Consider the following 24,647-nt stretch of genomic DNA (forward strand, 5'->3'; position numbering starts at 1 on the left):
GGTTGTTTTCCCAATGGCCTTTCTAATTAAGATGGATACTCTATTGTTCTAGAAACATAGGGCAAAACGGGAGTCATGATTTTCTACTTTTCTACTTTTAAGGATTTAACCAGATCTTTTTCTATTCATGATCTAATAGCACACATTCCTCCTTTTAAATCTTTTATTTATAGTTATAAATAGTTATAGAACAACTTTCTAAAATGCAGTTTATTTTATTTTTAGATGTTTATCTTTATATTTGATCTAATATTATCTGTTATCTCTGGCACTTTAAACCATTTTTTGGTGTGTGTGTGTGTGTGTATACACACACACACACACACACACGTATATGCTATGTTCTAGTTCTTTCAATAAGGATAGTAAAACGAAGACCTCATTACCTGCTGGTTGAAATATCTCATTCTGGAAATCTAAGGATCTTACCTTGTTTTCAACAAAGTCTCAGAATGTGAAAGCACCCTGGAAACTTTGTTATAAGAAGGACTCTTCCCTTTATTGTCGATGAAAAAATGCACGGGATGTAGCTCTAAGATACATAAGTAGTTCGATTTGTTTTCAGGTATCTTTTTAATATATGTTGAATGAATATGACTTTTCCCCAAATCATTGGATAGCAATGAGTACATATTTAGCCTATTTATTATCCTGTAATAGGGATAACATATTTATCTATTAACTTATATTAAATATTTAGTTTTGTTTCCAAGCTATATATAGAAATAAGGACTTAGAAAATAAATATTAACTGGTGAAAAATTTAATTCTTCTTAATTAAATAGACACTAGCTAATGTTCCAGATTCTGCCATCAGATTGGCAGACAACATACACTGTTTCATATTTATGAGCCCTTTTGGTTAAAATACTAGATTCAAGAGGAAGGTAAATACTGTACCGCGAGGTCAAACTGGCTGGCAGTTACACTGAGGTCATTGATGATGAGCAAACAATTGATTAGGTAACAGTGAGGATAATTCTGGAAGTTTGAGTTTCTGGGCTGACTAGCAACCGTTTTCAACATTTCTGCAAAGCTAGAGAAGGTATCTTCTAATTTAAATTTTGTTAAGGATTATCTAATGTGTAAAGCTCAGTTTTAAGGGATTATTATTGATAGCCTGAAAGTCTGTGGAAAAGAAACCTTTTCCCCCATACACACTGATAGATTTTATATTTGCATTTCTGCAATTCTCATATGTATTTACATATATAAACATTGGATTAGCAGCAAGACAGTTGAAAATGGCAGAAGTTGGGAATGACTGCTATTTCTTTTTTAATTCCACATGCATAAAGGTAAATATTGTACAATCTACAGTACCTCACCTGCTTAAGCTTTGTGGTAGAATGAAGGGAGAATAGCCGTAATTTATAATTTGCATGGCTGGATGAAAATGAACTAATATCCCCCTAAATTGTGTGTGTACTTCCAATCTGTATAAAAAGCTCATCATGTATTTTAGGTATATTGAATTTCTCTGAGGGAAATCTGAGATAATGTAAACTTGTGATTTGTTTGAAACTGCATAAGCAAGTTAGATGCCTATGGCTTTGTCATTGACTAGTGGCACTATTGCCTATATTATGACTCGTTAAGACATAAAATCCCGTGTATTAAAAACATTATCATATTTACTTTACTGTTTTAGTTAAAATGATTCCAACCATATAAATTCAAGTGACTGATTTTATGCCACTCAAATTTATTTTCATAAGTTTAATAGACTCCCTATGTGTAATTCTTTAATGTAAAACTAAATTTTTGCTTGTCAATAATCCTTCTAAGAAACAAATATTTAAATATGGGGAAAAGAAAAAGAAGTAGTATACACAGATGGTCTAATTATAAATATCAAAGTCTATAAAGCTACATAAGTAAAAAGTGTTCATGTAATCCCGGAAATTAGGTTGGATGAAATGAAATAAATATAAAACCTCCATGACTAGTGGTTTCTGGTTCTGATAGCATGGGCCCCGTGAACAAGACTGTGCCTCAGTTAAAGTCTTCATGAGGAAACCCGAGTGAAGCACATGAGACCCACTCCTCTTAGCGGTAACCTTCAGACTAAACCCCAATATAAAACTCCCTCACCGCCACCGGCCCTTGCCAGTTCAGAAGTAGAAATGGAAGTGAAGCTCAATGTGGTCCAAGAACTTCGTCCATGCACATGCCGTAGCCCCACATACTGAGTACAGGGACTGGTGTGGCCAGTGGGTTCTCAAAATTGAGAAATGGCTAAAGAATACCAATAGAACTCAGAAGATCTCACATCACATCGTTCATTCAAAAATTCCTCTAAGGAGAGGATTTTTTTTTCAAATTTATTCAATACTTTTATTTATTTATTGTAAAATAATTTCATTGGGGTTTCTTACAGCTCTTATAACAATCCATACATCCATTGTGTCCAGCACATTTGTACATATATTGCCATCAGCATTTTCAAAAAGTTTCTTTCTACTTGAGCTCTTGATATCAGCTCTTCATTTTTTCCTCCCTCCCCCATCCTCCCACCCTTATGAACCCTTGATAATTTATAAATTATTATCTTCATACCTTACACCAATCACTGTCTCCCTTCGCCCACATTTCTGTCATTTGTCCCCCTTGTAGGAGAGGCAGTTATATGTCAATTATTGCGATTGGTTTCCCCTCTCTCCCCCCACCTTCCCCTTCCCTTCATGGTATCCCTACTCCCATTATTGTTCGTGAGGGGAGTATCTGTCCTTGATTACCTGTGTTGAGAGCTCTCGTGTGTTCCAGTGTACATTCTCTGGTCTAGCTGGATTTGTAAGGTAGAATTAGGGTCATGATAGTGGGAAGGGGAGCATTAAAGCAGTAGATGAATATTGTATCTGTATGTTTCATCGGTGCTATACTGCACCTTGGCTGGCTCACCCCTTTCTTGTGACCCTTCTGTGAGGTGATATCCAATTATCTACAGATGAGCTTTGGATCTCTGCTCTGCCCCACCCCGCCTCCCAAACACATTTGCAACAATATGATTGTTTGTTCTGGGTCTTCTGATGACTGATACCTGATCCCATCAAAACTTCATGATCAAACAGACTGGTGTGTTTCTCCCATGTGGAATTTGTTGCTTCCCAGCCAGATGGGTGCTTGTTTATCTTCAAGCATTTAAGAGTCCAGACTAAATCTTTTGATAGCCAGGCACCATCAGCTTTCTTTACCACATTTGTTTATGCACCCATTTTGTCTTCAGAGATTGTATCAGGAAGATGAGCATCACAGAATGCCGGATTATTAGAACAAAGTGTTCTTGCATTGAGGGAGTACTTGAATAGAGGCCCAATGTCCATCTGCTACCTTATTATTTAACATATAATATATGTACACAGAACTATATCCCTATTGTTATATATAAATATATTTACATATGTATATGTCTGTATTTATTCCTCTATAAATGTCCTTTGATCCCTAGTCCTTTCCTCTATTCCCTTTAATTTTACCCTGCCCCACTATCATGCTCTACCTTCATTCAGCTGCTAGTAATTCCTCTCAGCTGCATTGCACTTGATCAAGCCCCACCAGGAATCCTATGTCCTCCTTGCCATCAATATTAGATCACTTGTTGTTCACTGTTCCTGGGTTTGTTGGCTCCCCCTTCATTTTCCCTGCCTCCCCCTCTCCTATGTCCTTCCAGAATCAACAGTTCCATTGTTTTCTCCTCAGGATTGTTTATCCTGCCTATCTTATATGAATAGACATCAAAACAATAACAACAACAAAAACAAGAAAGAGAAAAGCCTGTTGTTCCAGGCCTGTTGACCTTTATGAGTGTTGTTTGATTGAGTCTGATGAGGTGTCATGCCCTGCCCCTGAAGTCTATTTTTGGGATTCCTCAGGGACTTCATTGCTTTGCTCCTCTTGCTGCTCTGGTGCACGCCCTTGCGTGTTTCTCCCCAGTGTGGTGGGGTCAGATCACAATTCTCGCAGTGTCTCCAGTGTTGCCCCCATAGCGGTAGGGGTCATGTCTCATTGCAAGGCTGGCCCTATGGTCCTTTCTGTGCGTTGACTGTTCTGAGCAGGAATATTGTCCTTGGGACTTGGTGGGCCAGGTTGTGTTCCACTCTCTCTTTCTGTATCCCTCCCTCTTAGTTTGCCCCCTTGGTTCTGAGCAGATGTGCCCAGGAGACGGGATTTTATCCCTTCTTTATAGAGGGGGAAACTGGGATACAGGTCTAGGGATGGACTAACTTTGTGACTGTGGGCAAGTAGTCAAGCCCGAGGTTTGGGGTATGGGTTTATCTGACTTCACATCCCCTCCAACACTCTGTTCTCCGAGAGCTACAGTCTCCATCAAAGAGGGAGAGCGTGAAGACCAGAAAGAAAGAGGGGTAACAGACAAGCAATAACTAGGGGCATGCGTCAAAATACAGAAGAAATAAATGGAATACTTTTTCTTATATGTGACCCACATCTCTTCCCCAAAGGCAGTGGCCAGCGTTTGTTTCCACATGTGGATCTATATATATATATTTATGCTTAGTGGTCTATCCTTAGTGAGTCATTTGGGTTTTTTAAGTGTTTTGTTATCAAAGAGGCGTAAGGTATATTGTACAATTTAATTATTACATTATCATATTAGTTTATCTGTCTCTCATTAAGACCAATTTGCTAAAATTTAAACATATACTCTGACATTTGATTCTCTACTCTAAAATTTAGCAGAATACTGTTCGTTGATTCTAACTTGATAGTTACATACTTCATTAATTAGCAATTCTTGTATTAATGTATTCTTAGTTTTCTGCGCTGATCACTTTTTGCCCTCCTTTCAGGGTTCCCAGTGCCGGTTTCGACACTGCGAAGAGGCCCTTGGCAGTGACACTGTGTGTTCGTTATGGAGAGAGGGAAAATGTTCAGATCCCCTTTGCAGATTTAGACACATGGAAATGCAGGTAGAGCTCCTCAACATCATCAATGTGTCACGTGTTTTGCCGTTCAATAACATTGAAATATATATATATATATGTATAGGTTTACAGCAATGAGAAAATTATTGTCTCACTGCCAATAGCAAAAAATTCTATTTCTGGCATTTAACATGTTGCTAAATCTAAATTCTTAGAAGAATAGAGGAACCTGTTTTAGGAGCATCCATTGTATCATTTAAAGAAAGGGCATGACTAAGAAACACTGAAAGGTGGGAAATACACATGATCATAAGTCAGTAGTAAAACCTATTATAGCACACTGCATTTATTGTGAATGTGGCGTCTGATTATTACATCTCCCCCATCCCATCTATCTAGCAAAACTGCAGCATTTCATGCTTCTGGGAAACTCAGCCTCTTGGCTGTGTGAAGATCAGTTGTGTCTTTTATCACAGCAAACCTCGAAATATCAATGGACTGTTTTTGCCACCAAGTAGCAGTGAGTATATTTTTGAATAACATGGATATAGCATTTTAAAGTCTGATCTTGGAGTAGCAGCGTAGAATTGCATTAAATAAAACACAACAAGGTAAGCAATGTCAATTTTCTAGCCAATGGATTATATCGAAAGATTCTGTGAAGAATCAAAAGATGAAGTTTAGAATGGGTCATTAAGGAGTTAATAAGATATTGAAGTGAACAAAGAAGCTGGAATTTCTCTGATGTTTGTGTGCCCAAGATGGATTTTACTCATTTGGAAAGGGAAAGGACTACTGGTTTCAGCAGCCTAAGTGAGCCTGTGTCCCAGCAAAGCATAATGGACCTGCAGCCAAGGTAGGAGACCAGAGCCTTCCTGATACTCCGTTGACGTGCAGAGGCTTACTTGGTAGGTGGGGAGGTTAAGGGCATGCTCAGGATGACACAATTCCATTTCTGGCATACTTTGTGCTTCTTTCTAGATTTAGTTGTGGAACTATAAGATCCCATTGTTGCAACAACTAAAATAGCATTGCTTTTGAGCAGTCACCACAACGACGGTAGCCTTTTGCTTCTATGAAGATTTATCACCTTGAAACCCCATGGGACACTTTTACTCCGCCTTATGGAATCAGTGTGAGTCAGAATCCACTGGACAACGAGTTGAGAGTGTTACTGAGACTGTGATGTAGGGACCCTTGAGCGAATCTCAGAGAAGGGTGGGCTTTAGATACTTGGACCAAAAGGAACAAATGGCAAGACCTTGCTCAAGAGGCTGACAGTGTCAGGTTTCCATGACACGGTGGCTGCTCCACTCTCTTGCTATGGCCATCATAGTTCTTTTGATGTCATGGCTCTGGAGATAAACTCAAAGTGTAATGGAATGTTGGGATGTAAAATATTGGCTTCAGCTAATTCTCAGCAAATGGACAATTTTAGATGTCTTTGTTTTAGTCTCTACTCAAAGTATTAATCATATACATACAACTTTGATAAATGCCCTCATCCTCACTAGATTATAAATGAGGATGGAGATCTTAATTACTTCCTTACTACTGTGTTGCACAGTGTCTGAACACAGATACTAAGTAAAATTGGATGTGGAGAGGATAGGTAGATAACTATTATAACATAACCTGCTAAGATGACATTTACTATATCTACTTAAGTGATTAACTTAATCTCATTGACTTACATAATGTGGGACCTTAAGTCATGTGATAGATTGAATAAAATTAATTTTTTATCAATTCAGTAGTTTGATCCTTAGTGATATAGGGGTAAAAATTACAGTCTCTCTAACTAATTGTACCAGGCCTGGAGAGAGAGTAAAAAAGACTACCTCTCTGGGCAAAAATGAGTGCAATACCAAGGTAGATTATAATTACTGTGATCATCATTAATAAGACATACCCTGGCATAAGTGATATGGAGATGCATTTTATTATTCTCATTTAGAGTTATGGAAATGAAAACTGAATATAATTTCTGGCTTTCCTAAGAGTCTCAATATCTTCAATAAGTGACATGGCATGAAAAATAAGCTTTTCTCTCTCCCAATAGGAGTGAAAATTAGATTCATGTATTTGAACCAAACTCTTGTCTTCCCCAGTCATTCTGTAGCTATAATGGGAGAGTAATTAGATCCATAGGCTGAGATGAACACCCTTCTTGCCTCCATAGAGAAGGGCCTAGTTGGAACAGTGGGATAAGTGTTAGGCTGCGAGCAAAATGTCTTTGATATGATTTCACAGGAGAAAGATGAGGCGGTCTGCTCCCATAAATATTTGCAGCCTCAGAGACCACATGGAGTAGCTCTACTGTGTCTTCCAGGATCAGTAGTTCCACACTGTCTGAGGGAGTCTGTGCTCTGTAAGCCCATCTCTGCAGCACTGGGTTGCCCTTGCAAGAGACAACAGGAAGCCCCACACACCTACTTCATTCTCCAAACATAGTAAGATCATGCCCACATACATATTTTGAATTAATTCTGTCCTTTATTACAATTTATGTCCATTAACTCAAGAAGCTCAACGGACTTATTCCTTTACCTACCTAGTTTGTTCCTGTAGAATCCTTTCTCATCTGTTTCCCTGAACCTTCCCATCATCTTTCTGCTCTCATGTAAAGTGGTTCTATCCAGACCCCAACTTCTCCTGCAGGGCTTTCATGTAGGCGCGGCTCATTCTGCCAGTTCTCAAGTACCACTGCACCCAAAGGTGAGATAGCAGTTACCTTGACTATCATTGCCAGTTTTAAACTATTCTCTGCCACACCTCCCTGAATCCATGCAGCTTGACTCTTCAGAGTTAAATTCTCCATGTTTCTTTTACTTGTTTTCGTTTATGTCATACCTAGGTCATTACTCCTCATTTTTCAGCATTTGAAAATGCCAGTGACAAGTCACTTTATCAATACTCATGTATCAGTTCTTTTTCATTTAAATATATAAAGAAGGGGATACCCCCGAAAGAACCAGAATTGTGCTGGGCAGAGCAGAGCTTTGGTAGTGGGCACACACACATCCTGCCCATGCTAGGCGAGAATCCAGCAACTCTTTCCGAGTTAGTGCATCCAGTCGTGTCACCTGGGAAGGTTCTCTCTGGTCAGAGTGAATTATTTCATAAAAGCTGTTTCACTTGAACTTAGTTTTCTGTGATGGCCAATTTAAGAGAAAAGCTTGTGGCTGTGAAATTTTGTTTCCTGCTTGGGAAAAATACCATGGAAACCGTTGTGATGTTGAACACAGCTCACAAGGACAGAACTATGGGAAAAACTCAAGTGTACAAGTGGTTTTCTTGTTTCAAAAATCGGTGAAATGTCAGTTGATGACAAACCTCGATCTGAACATCCGTCAACTTCCCAAACAGATGACATGGGGACACGTAGTGCATTTGGAGTTCATTCCGCCGGGTCAGACTGTTAATCAGGCTTTCTATTTAGAGGTTCTGAAGATTGTGTGATAGTTTGTGACCCAAAAAAGGCCTATCTGTGGCAGATGGGGGACTGGTTTTCCAGCACCACAATGTACCTGCTCATGCAGCCATCTCAGTTGCTGAAAAAAGAAACAAAAACGGCATGCCCCCTTGCCCCACACTTCTTACTCACCTGACCTCGCTCCGTGTGACTTCTATTTGTTTCCATGAATGAAGAGGGACATGAAAGGACAGTGATTTGATGATGTAGAAGAGGTGACAAAAAGAATGAGGGAGGTGCTGTCAGCCATTCTAAGAGATGAGTTTGAAAAATGTTTCCAAAAGTAGAATCGCAGATTTGACAAATGCATTAAGTGTAATTGGAGAGTATTTTGAAGGTGATAAGGTTGTTTTGTAAAAGCATTTAAATACATAGCTTTGAAAAAAATCTAGTTGGGGGGGATCCCCTCTTATAGCCGTCACCCTGGTGTCTCACTACTTTAAACTCCTCTTCTCTACCGAAAGAATTCTCCTCTTTTTCTACAACTCACTTTCAAGGTCAGAGTCTAGACTCCAACTACTTCCCTCTAACCTGTCATCTTATCACCCTGTGTCTCATACTCTCACCTAGTTTTAAAATTTCATTAGAAGCCTAATTTAAATTACGCTACAAACCTCTGGGACGTCTGACCCATTTATTCTTTCGCTTCTTCATTATCTTGCACCCTTTGATAGCTTCTCTCATCTCCCTCAGATAATCTGCTCCATAAACACATCCTCCACTTCGTTGCCGCTTTCTTGCGTCACTGTACTCATTTAACAACAATTATGCTGGTTCAGTACACTCTCCGTATACTCAATATTTGCATACTGCTACTTAATACGGTTGGAGAAAAATATATAACCATGGTGGTGGATTCAATCCATGATTAGGAACCTCAGTTGAGCTCTTAATACTAGCTGACAATCATACTATATGACGTTCCTTCAGTTCATCCCTACTGTTCTAATCCATTATTATATTTCTATCCTGTCCTTAAACTTCAAATACCTCTTCCCCCTACTTACTCTCCAAAGATGCTTTTACTGGGCTTAGCATAACTTAGTGGACCGAGAAACTTTGGCAAAGAAAAGTGCCATAAATTCCCCTCACTACAGTTATCCACATCTGCTAGCTTCTGTCCTCCTACTCCGTCTCCACTCTTACCATACGTGAGCTGTTCATGAACTAAAACCAAACACTGACATCAAATTAATTCAAGCTCATAGTGGTCCTGTGCAGGGTTTACAAGGCTGGATGTCTGTGTGAGAGGAGACAGTCTCACCTTTTCCCTTAGGAGCATCTGCAGGATATGAATGGCCAACCTTAAGGTCGACAGGCCCATGCTAACCCACAGCTCCTGCAGGATCCTTGAGCTTTCCATACTCTTGTCTACATCCTATTGCCCTCCGCCCCCGCCGGTGTTAACTAGATTTTAAGGAGCTGTGGAGGCTCTGCACTGTAGGGTTCCAATCAGTTATAATGGATTCAACTGCAGCAGACTAAATGGTCCTTTAAAGGTCATTGAATTCAGTCATGCCACCCTCTCTCCTGAGTTATTTTCTTTTCACCCTTATTCAGTACTTCATATCTCCATACAGTACGTGTTTTTCTTAATTATTGAAATATTTTAGTTTATTGATGATTTTTTCACAAGCTAACAATTGACTAGCAATCCAAGAAAAAAAATTAGATAAAAACTATTATCCCCTTTGAAGTAGTTCTTAAAAGAATTATCTATCACCAGACCCTCCATCCCCCCTTACCTGTTGCAGTCTTATCAATTCTCACGTGCTCACGGATAGGCACTCTCTGGGACAAGAGTAGGACTGTTCCTTACCATTTCGGGGACTAAATCGTTACAGGAGCACGCCACTCATCTTGTCCCCATGAATCACAAACCTTGTGGTTACCAGCTCAACGCTCCATCCACAATGCTACCATGATGCCGTCTTCCATCCCCCTCAATCCCATACTAATTAGGGATTTTTAGCCCCTGTCACCAATAACATGCCGTTTTAAATCCCATTGTCAGTTCTTAGTCCTTATACAACTTGAATCATTAGCAGGGTTAGACACATTTAATCCCCCCCTTTATCCGTGACACTGTGCCTTTTTTTGGTCCCTCTTACATCCCTAATGGTCTGTTGTCACTTTCTCTTTCTGATTTATCCCCATCTACTCAGCCTCTTACATGGGATTGCTTTAAGACTTAGCTCTGGCTGGGCCTGGTTTCCCCGTCAACCACTTTGCACTACTATTCAGAATATTGGCTTTGAGTACTATCCATATAACTATGATTTTCAAATTCATCACTCCTTTCCGTACATCCCTCCTAAAGTTCAGGTCCTTATGGTCAACTATCCTCTTGAGTTCTTAACTTGGATGGTTTACACACATTTCACATTTAACATGTCCAAAGCTAAAACCTCAATTTCACCAGGAAATGGTATGGTAGCCACATCTTACCTCCTCCATTGCACTAATGGGAAGAAGATCCAACTCCACACCTACCTGAGGAGGATCCTTATGAGGCATAGGTCATACAAGCCTCCACCCTCCATCCTTCTTTATCTTATTCTGATGACCAACGGTCTTCCCACAGCACTCTACTTCTTTGCCACACTTAATGATCGGTTGCAAGTGGTCATGCCGGATTCGCAGATAATACTCATGATTATGGATGTTAGCAGGTAGCTACAATTCAGGATCAGAAAATATTAAAAAGACGATCCTTTGTCCACAAAAGTGCCTCTTCTTGCCAGCAGCCACGTCTCTCTCTGGTCCTCAGACTCTCAGCCACATGACCCCTTGGCCTTTACCCTGATTCAAAGCTCCCTTAACACTGATAGGAGCCCAAAGCATACCCCATTCTGCAAGCTGGGTTCCTGTTGGTCTCATGGTCTTGGTGTGACTAGTCCACTCTGACCCACGATCTCAGCACAGTTCCTCTTCTCTGGGGTGTCAAGGTGACAATGCTCTGCGGCTTCTGCCAATTCAGGCAGGGATGTCTCATGCACCCAGTGGTGGCTCTTCTTATGTTTGTTTGAATGTTTTTGAGGGCATCTACTTTACATACCGTACAATTTAACAGTTCAAGAAGAGTTGTACAATCAGCACTATAGTTAATTTTGGAACATTTGGTTCCTTCCCATTTTCACTGTTTTCAGCTCCCCACTCTCCTCCAGCTCCCCTGCCATGCCTCTAGGCAATCATTAATCCATTACTGTCTCCATCACTTTAGCTATCCTGGATTTCTTAGGAAAATAATATAAAACAAAACCAAGGTACAAAAAAAAAACCCACTGACAAAACAAAGAAAAAATTCAATCACAAAAGAAAGCAGGAAACTTTAAAACCCGAAATCATTTAAAAATGTCTCAAAAGGTGATCAAATGGTATGTAATTACATTTTAAAAATCTTTTTATTGGGGGCTCATACAACTCTTATCACAATCCATACATATATCAATTGTGTAAAGCACATTTGTACATTCATTGCCCTCATCATTCTCAAAACATTTGCTCTCCACTTAAGCCCCTGGCAAAAGCTCCTCATTTTTAACCCTCCCTCCTCACTTCCTCCTCCCTCATGAACCTTTGATAATTTATAAATTATTATTTTGTCATATCTTACACTATCTGATGTCTACTTTCACCCACTTTTCTATTGTCCATCCCCCAGGGAGGAGGTTATATGTAGATCCTTGTAATGGGTTTCCCCTTTCCACCTCACCCTCCCTCCACCTTTCAGGTATCGCCATTCTCACCACTGGTCCTGAAGAATCATCCGTCCTGGATTCCCTTTGTTTCCAGTTTCTATCTGTACCAGTGTACATCCTCTGGTCTAGCCAGATTTGTAAGGTAGAATTGGGATCATTATAGTGACGGGGGTGGGGAGGAAGCATTTAGGAACTAGAGGAAAGTTGTATGTTTCATCATTGCTGCACTGCACCCTGATTAGCTCGTCTCCTCCATGTGACCCTTCCATTAGGGATGTCCAATTGCCTACAGATGGACTTTGAGTCTCCACTCTGCACTCCCCCTCATTCACAATGATATGATTTTTTGTTCTTTGATGCCTGATACCTGATCCCTTCGACACCTCGTGATCACACAGGCTGGTGTGCTTCTTACATGTGGGCTTTGTTGCTTCTCAGCTAGATGGCCACTTGCTTACCTTCAAGCCTTTAAGACCCTAGATGCTAAAAAAAAAAAAAAAAAGAGAGAGAGAAAAAAGACCCTAGATGCTATATCTTTTGATAGCCAGGCTCCATCAGTTTTCTTTACCACATTTGCTTATGCACCCTCTTTGTCTTCAGAAATTGTGTCGGGAAGGTGAGCATCATGGAATGCCAATTAAATAGAACCTAGTGTTCTTGCATTGAGGGAGTACTTGAGTGGAGGCCCAATGTCCATCTGCTAAGCATGGAATTACATTTTAACATCACTCCATCTTCCACAGTTGATGTTACAGTGCTCTCAGTCTGACCCAGGCTATGCATATCTAGACGCGGGTCAGAGGGGACACACTAGAGGCTTAATCCACGTAAGGGCTCTGCAAACGGCATTTGGACTTCCATTGTCGAACATAGCCTTATGCACACCAGGTGTTCGGAATTCAAGCTCTAAGACCATTCTCTTTTCCGGATGTGAATTTATTATGTACACTTTTGGAACCACACAGGCTAGCATGCTCTTCCATGTAGACTTAGTTGACACCCCACTTAGATGGCTGCTTGTTTCAGGACATGATGCTTTTTGACTTTTTGGGTGGTTGGGAGATTCCTCTTCCTGATATTGAAATGGTTCTCATACATTGTAGAATGGCAAAAATGGGCCTGGCCAATCCCCACGTTAGGTGTTGTACATCATATTTGCATGTCTTCCCTGTCATTTGATAGCTTCAGAGATGATGGAGAGATGAGCCACACCAAATTACCTTTGCTTCAGTGCCACCACCACACTCCTAAACCTGGTTTCTGAACCTTTCCGAACATTCTCTTTGGGTGAAACCATCCTTTTGATCTCTAGTGACTAATTACATTTTAAGGTGTCTATCACTCACTGCTTATTGAGTCAGTTTTGACTCATGGTGACCCTATAGGGTGGGGTAGAACTGCCTCCTGTGGACTTCTAAGACCGTAACTCTTTGGGGGGAATAGAAAGCCTCTTCCTTCTCCTGTGGACTGGCTGGTGGTTTCAAACTGCTCACCTCTCAGTTAGTGGTTCAAGTGTGACCCCTATGCAACCAGGGTTCCAAAAGTGTTTATATTTGCCTAGTATTCTTCTTCCCCTTAAAGAGCTGTCTCTAGTTTGCCTGGAAAAGCAGCCATGGTCGAGTGCGGTTCCAGGGATGATGAAGACCCATAGTCTGAGTGGTCCTGCAAGTTTCTGTCAGACCACTGAGCCTGGCCTTTTATGACATGCATTTTGTTTTACATTTTTCTCCTGCTTTTTCCAGGCTTTTCTAAGATGATCCATTCAGAGCAGGTGTAGTGGTGTAGCTCTTCTGTTTCAGGGTCAAGGAGAATAGATGTTTACATGGCCCATTATTCTGATTGAGTAATTGTGCTCATAGGTCTTTAACATCATTGCTCTTTATTCCCCCTCTGCACAGGGAGAGACCAACTACTGCCCACACATGGCCACTCATAAGCATTGTAGACCCTATTCACTTCCCACCAAAGTAGGATATGGAGCCTTGTTTTTGTGGACTATGCTATGCCGATAAACCTGGATTGTCCCTGAAACCATAGTCCTCAGTCTACAGGCCAAGCAATTTATCCTTTCTAGGTGTTTGGTTATGTCTAAGACATTTTTATAACTTTGCTCCCTGTACGCTCTACCACCTTCGTGGATGTAATTGCAGCAAAGGTAAATACATATGCAAATATCTGCCATTACACATAGATTTTATATATATATAATTATGCATACTGTATAGCAGATGCTATACTATAGTATATTTAATTATATATTCTTTTGTATTTATACATTATATAGTATGTATATGCTTACAGTATATAGTAAACATATACTGTATATGTTTAATGAAGGATATTTAACAGTGAGTGTTTAAGAGATATTAATTAACTCTCCCTCCCACACCCATTAAACCTGTGTGTCTATCCATGTGTCGACTAATACCCCATCTCGTTGCGGGATTGTATATATAACACTATTTACCTTTGTTGACTTTACTTCTTCTGCTCCTCCCATTGTCTTCCCTTGCCTCCATCCTCTTTTCCTGTAAATGACCTTTCACTTCCACAAAGGGGCCCTGGGTGGTGTGGTGGTTCTGCACTGGACTGCGATGGTTCAGCAGTTTGAAGCCATCAGCTGCTGCTCAGGAGAGAGGCAGAGTTTTCTACTCCCGTAAACAGTTACCGTCTTCAAAACTCACAGGGGCAGTTCTACCCTGCCCTATAGGGTTGCTATAAGTTGTTATCGACTCTCTGGCTGTGAGTTTGGTTTTTAGCGTTGGTCACTGAAGTTAGCAGGCATTTACCCTCTAGCCAATAATCTACCTTCCTTTTCTTCCACTCCTGGTAGCCATCAAAGAATAGATCTTTTAGTGTGAAAACCCTTTTATTGATTTTTTATGATAGTAGTCTCATACAATGTTTACCCTTTTGTGATTGACTAATTTCACTCAGCACAATGTCCTCCATGTGAGGAGACCCCCCCAATGTTTTTAACTCTTCATGATCTTGTTCAGTGAGTTCAATAGTGAATGTACTTGAGAGTTAGTTATCCTCTCCTCCTCCTAGCTGTGTCTGAGTGGTGCAAATTGTTAAAGGCTGAACTACGAACCCAAAGATTGTCGTTCAGAACCATTGGGGGTATCACAGCAATAAGGCCTCACACCCTTTGTCATTGATCTCTGTATTGACCCAGTGTATAATGTTCAAGTTTTGAACGTATTTTGCTTTGTGATCCATTACGGGTTTTCTTTGTTTTGTTGGGTCATTGATGCTGGGCCACTTGTTTGTATTGTCTGGATTTTGTGTGATTTTCCGTATATGAATCCCAGATTAGGTAAGACTCTAGAAATCGGTTGATATCTTTCACTCATATATCTCTATATATTATATGTATCCACCAATATCTATAACCTATAGAGAGGATTGTATCTATCCATCTTTAAGGAAATCCAATGAGTACAACTATTATTTAAATTTATGCACTAACCACAAAAGTTAATGATGGAGAAGCTGAAGATGTAGTGCTGGAGAAGGATATTGACAGTACCGTGGATTTCTCCAGAGAACTCCCCCTATCTAAAACTGAGCAAAGGCAAGAGAGGGCTCACCAAACAGAGTGCATGGGAGAGAGGAGTACAGAAGATCAAAGGCACAAATCATCCCTGAGCAGTTAACTCTGTCAGTAGATACCCCCATGATGAGGGCTGAACTTGATCTGGCTTCCAAAATTTTCTGTATTTCTGGTTTGTGTTGTTTTCTTGGCTGTTGTGTGTTCATATTAGAGGGTGTCTCAGAGTTGTTATGTCAATGGAGGTCACCCTCTTGATGCGGTATTATGTCTTTTCATTTTTCGGTATATGAACCCTAGGTTAGATGAACCTAGAGGCACAGCAAGTAGAACTAGGGGCCCGGGGGGAGGGACGGGGGTACAGTGGTGGTGGGTGGGGTAAGAAGACGATATCAAAGAGTCCATATAGAAAATGAATGTTTGGAAACGGATTGTGGTAACAAATTGTACATTCTACTTGACATGATTGAAATTTGGAAAGAAGTGATATGTATCTAATCATAATAAAAACTAATTTCCCCTTTTCCCCCCCAAAAAGGAAGTATAGTCAGAATGCTTCTTAGAGACAAGGATGGTGACACTTCATCTTACATACTTAGGACATGTTGTCAGGAGAGACCAGTCCCTGAAGAAGAATGTTATGCTTGGTTAAGTAGAGGGGCAGTGAGAAAGAGAAAGGTCTTGAATGAGATATATTTATACAGTGGCTGTAACAATGGGCTCAAGTACAGGGACAATGGTGAGGGTGTCGCAGGACCAGGCAGTGTTCAGTTCTGTTGTGCACAGGATTGATATGAGTCGGGGCCAACTGAATGGCATGTAACATCAACAACATAAAGCCAACACCGAGAACAATCGATTCAAAGGGTCATGACAGGGAAGGCTGGTGAGAAATGGGGAGGACAAGGAAGAAGGAATGTTCTGGAACTGATTGTAGTGCTGGTTGTTGCAAAACTTTTATGGAAATAGCCGAACTATTGAAATGCATGATAAGTGAATTGTATGTTGGTGAAATTATTGAAAATAACATATTTCCTACGTGGGGACGAGAATAAAGCAGGGCCATGTCATAGAAATGAACTGTTTTAAGATTGGAACTGGAATTAAGTTCTAGCCCAAAATTCTTTCCTGAATCTATGTTTTCTGTCTGCCTCTGGTTCACCTTACAGGCATTTTTGCTATTTTATTGTGGAGGATCTTAGCAATCGTTTCCCTGGAGCATCAGCTCCTTTCTGTTTATAGTGTCACTCATCTGGCCCACGGCACTAATATGAAAGCACTATTGAGAAAGGGAGCTTGACTAACTGTAAGCTAACTACAAATTGCAATGCATGGATTATTGACTTGTACAGAATAAATCCTTATGGGACTGGATGCTATTTACACAAACAATGGGAGTTGGTGGTGAGGTAAAATTTACAATAATATTCACCGACATTGTCAGACAGAAGGCTGCCAGGATAATACATAATTAAATACATGAAGTAGAGCATTGAAGTAGTAAGTAAATGTTTTCTACCTACCAACAGATCAACACTTTTGGTATAGCTATCTTCTGCTTCTTGACACACTGTGTAATTTTGGCCCTAAATCCTTGGTTTATAGGTGTGTTTGAATTAGAACCTAGTTCACCTAGTGGGGATGTGGGTGCTAATGTGTAGTGAAGCAATTAGATGGTGCCTGGCTACCAAAAAGAATAGCATCTGAGGTCATGAAAGCTTGTTTTTAAGCAGACAGCCATCTAAGTGAGATGCCTCTGTGGCAGTTACATAATCTGTTGACTTGAGGAAGGGGTGTGACCTGTCAATCAGGTCACAGCTTGATGACCTCATTTGGAGGCTTGATGGAGATAAATAGCTCACTAGAGGTGGGACACACTCACTCCCTGAGAGACCTTCCTTACAAGACACATGGAGCTTTGGTGCTGCAGCCAGAGCCCTGGGAGTCTGAAGAGGACTTTAGAGATTGGTGTCGGACATATGGGCCAATATTGGACTTATGGACTTGATCTGGACTGGGCTGGGATGTTTTATCATTGCATAATTACTCCTTATCTAAAGCTCTTATACATATTAAGTGTCAATGCATTTTGTTACTCGAGTCTACCTGGACTAACACAGTCACTTCTGCCACTTGGCAGAAGCATTCCAACATCTGTGATCCAAGGATTGTAATTATATAACCCAAATCCAAAGGAGGGTTTAATATCGCCTAAATTGTGGGACTTTGGTGTGCAGAAGGCTATGGATTGCCGTGGAAGCCCAAAATATGTTTGCAGGGTCTACCCAGAGAGGAAGTGCCTGGTGATTTCCCTTTCCCCATAAGTGAGGAAGGGGAACCCCTGGTAATCAGACAGAGAGATTGTAGAGGCGACTATATGAGATTAAAATGATAAATCTGGCTTGGGTGGTTAAAAACCTCTCATCTGATATCACTTTTAATACAATTTGTGCTTGATCTGGTTTTTAAATTTTTCTGTGTGTTTTTTTTCATATTGGATTTATCTCTGTTGTATTTTGTCATTGTTGGCAACCTTCTTGACTCTTTCTTATACGTCTTTCTATGTTTTTGGCCTATGAATTCAGGTCTGGACGAATCTGTGGAGACAGTAACTAGAATAAGGTTTCTGGAGGGGTACAGTAGGGGAGGTGGGGAGCTGATATCAAAGAGTATAAGAAGGAAGAAACTGTTTTGAAGCTGAAAGTTATTGTACAGCCCTGATCTAATAGAACTAGGGCATGGCATGATGTGGTCCTAATAGAATGGTTTGAATGGGGAAAAAGGAACAAATGTTCTAAAACGGATTGTGATGATGATACAACCCTTCTTGATGTAATTGAACTACTGAATTGTATGATATGTCAATAAAACTGTTGTAAATAATTAAAGTAAAAAAAACACCTGAAAATCTGATTCCAAAAGGTAACAGCCTTGAAAACTGATGTACACTGGTTATGCACTGTGATCGGCAGGTTGTAATGAGCCGAAGTCAGTGTGACGGCAACTAAGGACAAACTACTTCCTATTTCCGTTCTTCTTTGACTTGGGCTACTCCCTACCAACTTACTAGCACTTGTCCCCCCACCCCCCGTCTAAGATACAATATGCTTATATAAGTCTCACTCTTCTTTATAGAATCAAAGCTTTATAACATCAGAGGGAACTTTATTTCATTGGTGAATCCCTAACACTTAATATTAAACAACAATAGCAACAAAACAACATACCCTTGGCTCTTGAGTCAATTTTGGCTCATGGTGACCCTTAGTGCTACCAAAATAAACCAAACTCACTGCTATCCAGTCACTGCTGACTCCTCGCGAACCCCTGTGGGTCTTCAAGAGTGTAACTCTTAATGGGAGTAGAAATCCCAGTTTTTCTCCGATGAGATGCTGGTGTTTTTGAACTGCCAACCATGCAGATTGCAGATTAACATGTAACCACTATACCACCAGGCCTCATAGGAGAATTATTCCATATGGTTTTCTTGATTGTAATATTTATGAAAGCAAATCTCCAGACCTTCCTACCATGGGGCCACAAGGTGGTTTTAAATCACGTAGGTTAATCTTCTAACTTAAATGCTGTCGAGTCAATTCCAACTCACAGTAACCGTACGGAACAGTGTAAATATTCCCCTATCAGGTTTTCAACGCAACAATCTTGGTGGAAGCACACTGCCCCATCTTTATCCCGTGGAGCCACTGGTGGCTTCAAAGAGCTGACTTTGTTATTGGTCGGCAGCTTAAGAGGATTGTAGTGGAGTGCAAACCTTCTGCGACACCAGGACGTGTAAGCACGGAATAGCAGCCTGACGGTGTCCTCAGCAAGTTGACCTGGTCTGTCTCGGGCATTCTGCACAGTAGTCCTTGTTAACAGAGACATGCACTGCCATCGAGGCAATGCCTGCTCAGGAGCAAGGAACGTTTTCCCTCTGCCTGTACTCTAGGAAAGAGGGTTCAATTTCAGACTATAAGGAAACCATCAAGCATTATTGGAGTCTACGTTGGATCACCACATCAGCTGTTCATTTAGGAAGCATAAAAATGCCTCAGAAGTAATAATTTCCTCCTTGGTGTTGGTCTAATTGTTTCTGGAATATTTCCTGGAACACTTTCCCCATGGAGGTTTATGGTAATCAAATTTAGTACCATAAATGAATTTACCTTAGAAAAAGATTAGCTTATAAATAAGGTTCTTTATTAAAATTTACCCTGCTGTGTTGTAGTAAGTACATGTGATTAATTAACAAATTCAGAACAAGGATGGCTAATGCAATTTAATATAACTGGCTAGGTCTCAATTCGGGGAACCCTGTGGAGTAGTGGTTGTGTGTTGTGCTGTCAACGTTAAGGTGGATCGTTTGAACCGAATCGCTGTTCCATGTCAGGAAGATGAGGCTTCCCAGTCTCAGAAAGGCTCACAGCCTCAGAACCCCCGGAGCAGTTCTACTCTGTCCTAAATGGTTGCTTTGAAGAGGAACGGGCTGAATGACAGTAAGTTTGGCTTTGGATTTACCGTTTCAAACACAGCGTGGAAACGTTCTGTATAATTATGCCACTTTGGTTGAAAGGAAATAAAAAGTAGATCATTAAATATGCTGCCTTTATTTTTGAGTCATTTGAGAGGTATTTGAAAAACTATAAATATTCTAGGGCCTTATACGTGGATTGAGATGCATGTTAAGTAACCTGTAGCCACAATAATACTATCTAAATCACCAACTGCTCTTTCAGTATGAGACACAGGCCAAAAACAATTTTTCATTCATTGGTTTGCCATTGTGTGCTGTCTGTCTTTAAGTACTAAGTGTCATATGTATATAAACATAATGGTAGTCCCGAATTTTTGTCTGAGTGTATAAAACTGTTTATTTTTAAATTTAAACTTGAACCTGATTTGGAATTAGGAAAAGATGTGGGTTCTTTGAAAGAGACTTCATTTAAATATTGCTAAACAAACCAGAGATTTCAAAAAGATGATCTAGCATCTATGGTCCTCATCTCCTAGTTTAAGGCACATCTGGGCAGTTTCTGGATTATCCATGAGTTCCACTTCTAACTCTGCCTTTAGGTAAGGTAAAGTTTGCATATAAGTCGAAACAACTAGTATGATTCGTATGAAATGTCAGTAAATCAAATACTTGTCTTAATATATTGTGTGCCTAAAACCATTAAGGTAACACGCGAAGAGACACTAAAACACCTTTAACACAATAATACAGCAATAGTAATAATCGTGTTTTGATGTATCACAAACTCATACCTGTTTGTTACTATGAACAATTGTACGTACCTTGTCATTTTGATTGAATAGACTTTATGCAATTGGTTTCTATGGTCTTTATAGGTGGGAACCAATTTGATGGGACGTAACAACAACAACAACAAAATTTATTATTTTTTTTAGTTTAATATTTGGCTTTGGCTTCATGAGCTGCCCTTGGAAATTTTCTATTCAGCTCTCCTGACGTCATCCTTTCTTCCATTTGCTTCAGCTACTCCATGATCAAGAGCAAGCGTCAGTCTCTTGTGACATCTACTTTCATCTTTTCTTTCTTGCCTGACCTTTTCAGTGACCTTTTGGCTTTCTTCGTGAATGACGCTCTTGATGTCCTCTCATAGCTCAATGGGTCTTCTACCATTAGGTTAAATGCATCATATCTGTTTTTGAGATGTCCTCAAAACATATGGGATTGACTCAAATTCGTATTTTAGCTCTCTGGATGGGTTTTCATTTTCTTCAGCTTTATGGCCTGTTCCACAGCCAGCCCTTGGCCTGGTTTTAGCTCCTGATGTTGAGCTTCTTCATCATCTCCTCCACAGATAGAGTCACCTGGATTTCGGTGCATTCCAGCTGCAGAAGTCCAGGCACACAATCCTCGCCCTTTGCTTTTGTGGTGATGGTTGATTTAAGAAAACAGCATGCAGCTGTGAAATTTTGTTTCCTGGTCGGAAAAAAAATGCCACAGAAACTGTTGTGATGGTGAACACAGCTTATAAGGACAGCTTTATGGGAAAAACCTCAAGTGTACAAGTGGTTTTCTCATTTCAAAAAGGTGAAATGTTGATTGATGACAAGCCTTATTCTGGACATCCTTCAACTTCCCAAACGGTCGAAATGTCGACTTACAGTGCATTTGGAGTTCATTCTACCAGGTCAGATTGTTAATTGAGTATTTTATTTAGAGGTTTTGAAAAGATAGCATAAGGGTGTGCAACCAAAAAGGCTCGCTTCGTGGCAGACGGGGCTGGTTTGCCACCATGGCAATGCACCTGTTCACACAGCCATCTCAGGGCGCCAGTTTGGGGCAAAAAACAGCATGCCGCTCTTGCTCCATGCACTTTCTTCACCCGAGCTCGCTCCGTTGGATGTCTTTTTGTTTCCACAACTTTAGAGAGACATGAAAGGACAAGGATTAAAGGGGAATATGTAATTACCCCTTCCTTTAATTTAGTAGCCAAATAAATATACCTCAATTAGTCAGGAACTCCAAAGATTTTGAGTTATTTTCTTAGAAAACAAAATGCTCTTAAATTTGCATAGTTCCACTTGAAATGAGTTTATGCTTCTGCCTCGTCGCAAAAGGCATCTTTCTTAAAATAACTTGTGAAAATTAACAAATCACAAAGTAATTCATGTTTCAAATATACTGCTGTTACATGGCGATTTAGGATATGCAAAACAGTTGTGAGGATGGTGCTGGACCCGGTGGTGTTTCGTCTTGTGCAAAGGGTTACTTTGAGTAGGAGCCCACTGGATGGCACCGAACCGCAACCATCAGGACCCGTCAGGTTATAAAGCCATCGAGCTCCAAATTCCTGCCCTCCCAGCCTTAAAAGCAAACAAACCAAACTTCAGTCCTATTTTGTAGCATTTGTTCATGTCTGTGGAGTTAATTTCTGCATCTAACACCCCCCCACCACCAATAGATACTCCCATCACAGTCGATTTCAAACGACCCATATGACATCAGTTGGTTTAACTCAATACGGCTCAAGCGTAAACTGGCAGTTATTCTTTCATATAACTGATGAGCGGCGAGCTGACTTTTCAGATGGCAGGAGCAGGACTTTCCTCATCGCCTCTTGTCTCTGAACCAGCCGGCTTTCTGTATGTCCTGTAGCAGCTTCAGCAACTGCGGCCACGAAGTGCTCCCAGGAGCACAACCGGATGCTCTTCGGAAACAAAGGTAGCACGGCTTTGGCTTGCTTACTTTGAACACATCCTGAAATCCCGGTCGCTAGAAAAGAGCATCCTGCTTAATTACGTAGACTTCAGGGGGGAAAGCGCAGCCCTCCATGAAATGAATTGAGATAATCGCAGCAATAGTAGCCTGCCATACCAAGACTTTGTAAGGATGGTACTAACCCACACTCATCAGGGCAATTCTGAGTCAGACAGCATTTTAAATTGTGAATCTTTGGGGGAGCATGCAGCCTCATATCTACCCTAGAGAGTGGCTCACGGGCTTGACACGCATCCCTTGCAAGTAGCAGTCCAGGGACTAGCCTACCGTGCCAACAGGGTTTCTTCATGTTGTACAGAAACTGGCAATATTTTTTTCTGTTATACAGGAAGTCACTCTTAAGTCAGAGCCTACTTCAAGTCAACCAACAAAAAGAACACTGGCTCTGGGTTAAGCGGCCCTCGAATTTTATCTCACCATGGACATGCCACTGGGACCTCGAGCAATTTCATATATTTAAGGAGCAGGTTCATATATTTATGGGAGCGCATCATGTAATACTTCATTGGTTATCTGAATTAATACCAAAAGTTTAGAACCAAACATGTTGCTCTGAGTTTTTCCAAAGTGGTAGACTGCTCTGGGAATAGATGAGCTTCATCTTTCTCCTGCAGGGTGACTGATGGGTTTGAGGCATTGGCCTTGAAGTTACCCATCGATGCCACTACAGCTTCAGTACCTGGTGAAAAATAAATCCTTGTTATTTGTGTTCACTAAAAGCACAATAAAAAGGATGAAAAAGCAAGCTACAAGATGGCAAAAGATTTTGAAGCATATGTCCCTACCACAGGATTTAAACTCAATATTTAAATAAAATTTAGCAAGAAAGGACAGACCAGATGGAATATGTCTGTCTGTCCAAGAACTATGGACATTTTGAACTGTGCATTTATTTGTTGTGAGGGGTCTGCTCTATGCATTGTAGCTGTCTACCTGCATCTTTGGCTTCTCTGCATACTGGTTTATAGCAGCATCCCACCATGGGTGGTAAACACTATCAAATAAATGTCCCTTGAAGGAAGGGCATAAAATTTCCCCTGAATGAGAACTACTGTCATATAAAAGTGGACAGAAAGCATAAATAGGCATTTTGGAAAGAGAGATTCCAAATGCCATCCAAAAATGAAAATATGAACAATCTTATTTGTGAACAGGAAAATGCAACAATTAAAAATTCTACCAATTGTGGAGAGTAGTGATCATTAGGAACTATTGTTCACTTCAGGTGGATATGCAGTTTGGTGCAACCGTTTTGGAAAACAAGCTAGCATTATTTCATCAAGTTGAAGCCATGCAGACTTTAAACCCAGCAACTCTCCTCCCGAAGCAAATGTCCTAGAGAAATTCACTCCACTAAACACCTGGCTTTGTGTACAAGAGTTTTCATAGCTTCATTGTTTGCAGGTCCAAATGCTATATATAAATTCAAGTAGAAACAGCAAAGATACTTAGGAAATTTCTATATTGGTATGAAGACGATCATTGCTTAAAATTAGTGCATACTAATTTTTGTTACGAGAGGTTCAAATTAGACATTATATAACCTGGAACAAGAGGAGGATGGGCTACCATTAGAATTTGTAATCATTTACCACCACTTTTCTCTCAGTGTTTCTTATACTATGTGCCAATCATAGGTTGCTGGAAGCTATCCCACCAGTACTTCAAAGAGCAGGCTCGGCAATAGCAAATAGGTTTCAGTGGAGCAGTCAGACTGAGACAGACTAGGAAGGAGGAACCTGGACATCTATTGGTGAAAACTGGCAACTGAGAACTTTGTGGATAA

The 24,647-nt window shown here is 40.4% G+C and overlaps 1 protein-coding gene across 2 annotated transcripts in view; it reads left to right on the forward strand.

Moving 5' to 3' along the window:
* Nucleotides 1–1,244: 1,244 nt before the first annotated feature.
* The window catches only part of C6H12orf50 (chromosome 6 C12orf50 homolog), a 56,727-nt gene continuing 33,324 nt past the window's right edge, over nucleotides 1,245–24,647 (forward strand). Inside the window, exons 1-3 of one of the 2 annotated variants that reach the window (XM_075552737.1) lie at nucleotides 1,245–1,298; nucleotides 4,809–4,928; nucleotides 5,283–5,403. In XM_075552737.1, the coding sequence (XP_075408852.1) occupies nucleotides 1,245–1,298; nucleotides 4,809–4,928; nucleotides 5,283–5,403 (295 nt within the window). Of the gene's footprint in view, nucleotides 1,299–4,808; nucleotides 4,929–5,282; nucleotides 5,404–24,647 lie in introns of those variants that run through there. The other variant, XM_075552739.1, reaches the window with a different exon arrangement.

The sequence above is a fragment of the Tenrec ecaudatus genome, chromosome 6 (genome assembly GCF_050624435.1).
Source record: "Tenrec ecaudatus isolate mTenEca1 chromosome 6, mTenEca1.hap1, whole genome shotgun sequence".
NCBI lineage: Eukaryota > Metazoa > Chordata > Mammalia > Afrosoricida > Tenrecidae > Tenrec > Tenrec ecaudatus.